This window comes from Montipora foliosa, chromosome 7, assembly GCF_036669935.1.
Source record: "Montipora foliosa isolate CH-2021 chromosome 7, ASM3666993v2, whole genome shotgun sequence".
Classification (NCBI taxonomy): domain Eukaryota; kingdom Metazoa; phylum Cnidaria; class Anthozoa; order Scleractinia; family Acroporidae; genus Montipora; species Montipora foliosa.
This window is the reverse complement of record NC_090875.1, coordinates 30157018-30164517: the sequence shown is the minus strand read 5'-3', so window position 1 is coordinate 30164517 and position 7500 is coordinate 30157018. Positions and strand designations below refer to the sequence as shown.

General features: G+C 40.1%; 1 protein-coding gene across 2 annotated transcripts in view; it reads right to left on the bottom strand.

The window, feature by feature from the left end:
* The window catches only part of LOC138011774 (hemicentin-1-like), a 91399-nt gene that overhangs the window by 70561 nt on the left and 13338 nt on the right, over positions 1-7500 (bottom strand). For both annotated transcript variants that reach the window (XM_068858934.1, XM_068858933.1), the window contains exons 3-6: positions 5725-6063; positions 4194-4505; positions 1910-2027; positions 1-143 (exon numbers count right to left, since the gene is read on the bottom strand). The exon at positions 1-143 is cut by the window's left edge and continues 69 nt beyond it. In XM_068858934.1, the coding sequence (XP_068715035.1) occupies positions 1-143; positions 1910-2027; positions 4194-4505; positions 5725-6063 (912 nt within the window). The remainder of the gene's footprint in view (positions 144-1909; positions 2028-4193; positions 4506-5724; positions 6064-7500) is intronic.

Here is a 7500-nt window from a genome sequence, read left to right as displayed (position 1 = left end):
AGGTATAAATATCTTCGTGCATATTCTCATCCACCTTTGTGATGTTTAGGAGTCGTCCATGAAATGCTGATGGAATTTTAAAGAAATCTACTCCATCTTGAAGTACCTTCCCATTTTTTTTCCAGGTTATTGTTGGGTATGGTCTATGAAAGAAAAGCTTTTTGCGTCAAAATGTCTTAATGAATGTTTGCAGGAAGAAATTTAAGGGTAAAAACACCATTGGCTTACTAACATGCACTACAGGTAGTTTCTAAATGCTATGTTGCCAGAAGCTTTGACCTCTAGGGCTAGACCATATTATAAAGTACCGAAACTTAATGGTCCTGTCCAACTGTAACTTACTATTATTATCATCTATTTTATACAGTAAACACTGGTACTGGAGCTCTTGTCATAAATTGATTTTGCTCCAATTATCTCTAATGAACCTACACGAGGCCATCATAACTTGGTTATCTCTACTAAAAGGTTAATATTTAGAATCATATCACTCTTTTACACTATAAAATCTACATAAGAACATCAGTAAAATACAAGATTTGCGACACTTGTGTTTCTAGATTTCTGGAGGAAATAGAAAAACTAAAATCTGTGTCCTTAGCGCCCTAACTAAGTATTTATCTTAAATGTTCTGCCAATCTTCAAAGTGTTTGAAATGACCGACTTCTTCATCCGCTCAAGTGCTCTCCCTCCTAGCAGCTTCCTCGCAAACTTCTCAAGGTGCTTAGAGTAACCATCAAGTACGTCAATTACGTCGTTAAGCTGTTCAACCCTGCAGCCATTGTATCTCTGCTTCAGTTCCCACACCATGGGTCCATACGTGAGTGTCTTTTCCTCACTTTCCTTGGCTCTACTCTCAATCCATGGGCAGCTCGTTCAATTGTGCAGACTTCTTTCCTCTCGTTGCTGACAAGTCGCGCATCGATCCGATTTGCTTTAACTTCGTTGTGCTCTGCATAGATGGGAATATCCCAAAACTCCTCACTCGTGGTGTTCTGGTAGGCTGGTTTTGGAATCGCCTGTGAGGTGGAACCTCTTTTATTAACCCATGCTCTCGCAGGAGCTCAAAAAACAGAATATTTAAAGCTGCATTATTCCTGTGTAGGTACTTGGTTTGTGCCGGGGAGCAACATCCAGCCAGTACAGAAGCAACGCTCTCAGCTACCTTCCCACATAACCTGCTTAGGACTTTTTTCAGGTTTGCGTCGTAGGTAACAACTGCTCATACTGTTCATACATGCCCGCGATGGTAAATGCAGGGCATGTAGGCCAGCCTTTTAACCATGCAAAGCAGCTGGTTATGCTTAGGCTATCATTGTCCCATCTTACACGGAATAACTTTTCCTTGCCACTTTTTGTCTTTAGCGATCTCCAAGAACTGCATCTCTTGAGATTTCTTCAACAGATTCCCAGCTCTTGCTGCAGTCAACACCTTTGCTTCCGTTGTAACACACACGGGATCACGGGATTTGGGATATCATATTATTATTATTAGTAGTAGTAATAGTAGTAGTAGTGTAGTACTATTATTATTATTATTATTATTATTATTATTATTATTATTATTATTATTATTATTATTATCATTATTATTATTATCATTATTATTAGTTCTCATAGAAGTAGTAGTAGTAGTACGTAGTAGTAGTACATTCAGTTACTTACAGTACAACAAAACTACCGTCCCACTGCAATAGACCTTTTTACCGATACGGCGGCCATTTTGATTTCTATTGTTTCGAATAGCCATTATGGGATACCCAGGGGCAAATACATATTAATTTGCTCCCTGGGCATCCCATAATGTCTTTCGAAACAATAGAAATCAAAATGGTCGCCGTATCGGTAAAAAGGTCTATTGAATGCAAAGCTCATGATACGTGTACCATTGCTTTAAAGGTACACTTACCTTGCAGTAGCTAGGCAATACAACACTTTACTTCTTCCCTCCACAGCTACTTCAACAGATTTTGATGTTGCAGAAGTTACAAAAGATGGAATGCTAAATTCGGCGGGATTTGGTGCGCCTTAAAAAAAACATAAAGATAATAATAAACCAAACACAGCAGCTCTTATCAGGAATGATGCTGAGCAAGTATACCTACATAGTGTGACTACCATACGGCTAACTACTATTTTAACTTTTTAATATTTATACGCTGTCTATTACTTGTAACTTGAGTTCCCAACGTACAGACTCCTCCAAACTTGAACTGACGAATAAAAGGACCAACACTCAGTTGATAATACTAAATTTCAGTGCTTCAAACACTTGCTGATCATCATATCATATCATTTATCTTTATTTACCCTCCGATTTTTAGAGTAGCTTGATGTACCTAATATCTCCGAGCATTTCCCCTCCCAACCATGATACACCACAGAAGACAGACCACAACACCGGGAACTACATGCCCTACTCTTTACGACAAGTGTGCGGATTCTTTTACGTCCCACAGGATTATGAACATTGAAGGGTTGTGAGACGGGACCTCCGGTTTATCGTCCTTATCCGAGAAGACTAGAGAGTCTAACCATTTGCTGATGTAATTACAAAGGCAGCACTTTCTGAGTGTTGGTCCGGCCGAAGTTGAACTCACGACCTCCCGCGTAACAGCCCGGTGCTCAACCAACTGAGCCACCGGTGCGCGGTACAGCACAGTTTCTTTACAAACCGTTCTCAATTTGTAATGCAAACAAAATATGGCTTCGGTGAAGTATTTTTTATTTGCGGCTCCACAAATATCCAAGAAGATGAATGGAATTAAAGTAGTCATACAAGAAAGTTGGCAAACTTTATTTAAGTTTCAACTGTATTTAAGTGCTGATCTCGAGGTACTAATAAGGAACACTGCTGTACAGAAACCAAATCAACACATGTCAAATAGGTTGGTATTTAAAGAGAGGAGAAAACCAGAGTACCCGGAGAAAAACCTCTCGGAGCAGAGTAGAGAACAAACAAACTCAACCCATATATGACACCGAGTCCGGGAATCGAACACGGGCCACATTGGTGGAAGGCGAGTGCTCTCACCACTGTGCCATCCCTGCACCCAAGGGCAGGGGAAACCGGATTCCCTGCGCTTTCCCTGCACCCCAGGGGCAGGGGAAACCGGATTCCCTGGAGAAAACCTCTCGGTGCAGAGTAGAGAACCAACAAACTCAACCCACATATGACACCGAGTCTGGGAATCGAACACGGGCCACCACTGCACCATCCCTCCTCCCTCATCAGTAGGAAGCGTTAGCAACGACAACAGCGACGACAACGAGAATGTCACAAATTTGCATATTTAGTGAGCAAAAGCAATAGCTTTGCACGCTCTGCACGTGCATCTTTTCACTTCTGTCTATTTCTTTGACGTCGTCAGCAAAAATGCAACGTGAAATGACAAAATTTGAGGTTTTACGGAGAACGTCAGCGCTTGAGAATAATTTCATTTTCTCTCGTAAATTGAGCGCCGTTCATACTAGTTTCGTTCTTGAGGGTTTGCCACACCTTTGTTAAGTTAAAATGCTAGGAATAGTCGCGAAGCGATTACAGTGACGCGAATTCACATTTAACGACGACGTTCTCGTTGCCGTTGCTGTCTTCGTTGCTAAAGCTCCCTATTATTACAGTCACTGTAAAAGCTAACTGTGCACCAACTGTGGTTAAGCACAGGACCACCATGTGAGAGTCAGAGGTTGGCCACATTAACTCTTACTCAGGGTCTTAAAATAACTGAGAAGAAAGACCACGTATCCCAAGTGGTAAGACTAATACAACACTTCAGTGTCCATGAATTTCATTGGACAATTTAACCCATTGACCCGTGAGAGTGAGATTAATAGATTTTACTCTGTCTAACGCCAGACTATTTTAATTGCCAATGGGAGACGTCCTAGGACGTTTGAGGAATAAATGGGATAAAGAACCCACATACTCTTCACAACGAGTTTGTTGGGCACAGAGCTCCCAGTTTTGTCAAGTCTGTTCTTTTCTCTCCAAAAAGAAGTCAGCAAGCCTGGCAATAACATCGTTTTAAAAACTGACTTTGGGGTCAATCATTGTAACGGCTTTTATAAAATGTTTAAAAGGCCTCCCTGCCTGCTGTGTTCATTTGCTCCAGCCACCTCTCAACGATATTATTAATTCCCCCTTAGGGTTATTTGACACCCCCTAGAAATAGAAGAAGGAAAAAAAAACGCACCTGGTGGTGTTGTTAAAGTCAAGGCACCAGATCTGAAAAAGGTGTTTGCACCCGACATTGTGCACTGGATTCCTCCCAAATCCCTAATGTGTGTAATATCTTCTGGTGTAACGTACATGATGTGCAAAGCACCATTTGATGGATCAATTGCAACTCTCTCGCTTCTCGGAAATTGGATGTTTAATTCCTTTTTCGACGTCCAAGTGAAACTAACGAGAGAACTGGGGCCATGGGGTGGACAGTCAAACTCAAATGGTCTACCAAGCTGAACTTGACGGGTAATGGATGAATAATCATTGAACTGTCCAACAGCTGCCGAGAAAATCAATAAGAACAATAATATGTACTAACTGATTTTGCTTATCCCTTGAAAGTTTGTATCAATTTTTGGTGACTAAAGAGAATCAAACATTTCAAACCACCCATGCAGACAAACAAGATGAAACCTGATAAATCAACCAAAAATCAAAGAAAACTCTTTAAGAAGGCATTAATGAAAGGGGCTATGTCACACAAAAATGATGTAATATTTCATGACACCCAAAAATTAGAATAAAACATTGCAATTAACCCATTTACTCCTAGCAGTGAGACTTTAGTTAATAGATTTTACTCTGTCCAATGCCAGATGATTTTATTCATCAATGGGAGCAGTCCAGGAGTCAATGGGTAAGCAACCTCTACTGTACACTCACTCAAAAACTATGCCTGAGTCTCCTTCAAAGAACCCAATGCCCAGTGCTTTCTGTACGTTTTTGAAGTAGGTGGCTGGGAAAGTATTTTAAAAGTAGACGGCTGTGGAAGCGAGCGCCAAAGGCATGAGCCTCTAGGGGGGTCTGGGAGCATGCTCCCCCAGAAAATGTTAAATCTACATGCTTGGAAATGCCATTTCCAGCGTTTTCCAACAATTCATGTATTCCCCTCTTAAAGGGAACGAAAATTAGGCAATAAAACACTAAAATTATAGTCATTTTTACCAGAAACATTGGCTGGTAAGGCAAGTATGATAGCAATTTTATTTTCGAGCCAGAGAACGTTGGAAAAACGCTTACACAGTAAAACTCTCAAATTGTGTGAAGGAGGCAGCGGGACAGAGCAAAGTACCAGGCGGTCTATAGCCAGTAGCCACCTTTTATTGAAACCCCTGCATGCCCACACTGTTCGTAAAGAGTAAGAGGAAGACCCTCAGGTTTCCCTCTCAGTTAATTGTTAACTGCCAGATATGGTGATACGTCCCAGGGCATTTGAGGTGTAAATGGGTTAATAGTTTTTTTTCCAAAATTAGCGTCAAAGTGGCAACTGTTAACCCTCCAGATATTTTGAGTCGCAAAGGGAAAGAATTCAGTCGCAAATAATTATTATATATGACTGTATTCGTCACAATTTCAAGCCCTTTAGGACCAACTCAAGTGAGAGGAACTGCCAGTCCGTTTTTCTTCCAAATATGCCCAAGTACCTACATGTAATGATCAAAAAATATATATACACTGTAACAATACTGATTTATTCCTCCTGTTTTCATGTATCTTACCAGTTACTGCAACTCTTAGCTTCCTGCTAAACGTCTTGACACCAGTAACAGTATCTGTGACAAAACACTGGTAGGTTCCACTGTCCGATATGCTAAGGCCCTTGGCCTTCAAGGTACCATCTTGACTAAGCTGCCAATCATCATCAAACTCAAATTTATTCGGATTAATTATGCTATCGTTGTGCCTCCATTCCCATGACAACTTGTTTGATCCTGTGGCGCGACATGGGAGATTAAGCTGCCAGTTGACGTTATCCCGAAACTTCACCTCATCTGGAGCTACCAAGTCGTTTTGTAAAAATTCAGTAATCTGGGGTGGGGCAGGTTTTGGGCCTTGACCTGAAATAAAGGATCCTGACTATGATCGAAAAATCAATTCTCCTTTTGCTCTGGATTTCAAAACTATGTTAACTAAACACTGACGTTTTAAGCCCTGATTTCAAAAGGATACCTCTTTATTTTAACTGGAATTTGTTTATTTCATTGGTTCATCAATCAAGGAGAAAGGGACATCAAATCCTCACTAGTTTAAGAAGGCATATTGTAAAAGCTGGACTGGATTGGATTTGTAAAACATTAAATGGATTTGCAAAACATGGATTTGTCAAATGTGGATTTGTAAAACATGGATTTGTCAAATGTGGATTTGTAAAACACGGATTTGTCAAATGTGGATTTGTAAAACATGGATTTGTAAAACACGGATTTGTAAAAGGTGATTTGTAAAACATGGATTGTTGCTACGAATTCATAGACTGAAAATTATTATTATTTATTTTCTTTCTTGGGACGTTCTCTTTCTTGGGATTGTTCGCGTGCTGGCTGCGGCTGCTGGCTGGATGCACAGTTTTCACTTCTTCACGTATTTGAGTTCAGTGAAAAAGCTTAGTCCAGATATGGATAATTGTTTCTGTTCCTGCTATGAATAATTCAAACATTTTAAGGACATGGCGCGTAGACAGAATCCAGTGTTTTATTCATCTTTAACGCAGGGCTGGCGCAGTGGTGAGAGCACTCGCCTTCCACCAATGTGGCCTGGGATCGATTTCCGGATTCTACGCCATATGTGGGTTGAGTTTGTTGGTTCTCTACTCTGCTCCGCAAGGTTTTTTCCCAGGTCCTCCGGTTTTCTCTCCTCAAAAAACCAACATTTACAGGTGTAGCTAAGTTGGCTAGTGCGCAGCTTTCGGAGCAAGGGGTCTCCACTTCATGGTAATTAGTTCTACTTTACACATGAATAAAAACTAATTTTCATAACAAAAACTTCGCACTTAGACTCGCTTTGAAGAGGAGGCAGACATGAACTCGGAAAGGCCTATTTTTTTTTCAGTACTTACTTAAATGTCAAGCGATAAAATAAAATGAAAATAAAATAAAAAGGATTAAAATTAAAATGAGATAGACAAAGAAATAAACAAATCAACAATCAAACAGTGCTATCAATTTCCTTAAATCCACCTTTTACAAATCCATGTTTTACAAATCCAGCCCAGTTCTAAACCCCGAACTCCATATTGCGAGGGAGAGGGATAAACTCGCTAGTTATTTTAAAAAATGGGAAAACTTAGTAGCTGCTTTAAACACTTAGTAGAAAATTAACCTTGTCGTATCCTACATTTAGTTGGTCTTCCTTGTTTTCAACTTAAAGTACTGTTTCGTTTTTTTTCTTTTTAAGTAAGTCATTTTAGGTAGTAGAGTTAACTGAACAGAGTGTAATGCGAAGTGCTAGATTTCAATCCCATATGAACCATGTGAGCGTTAGCCCTACTGATGGAA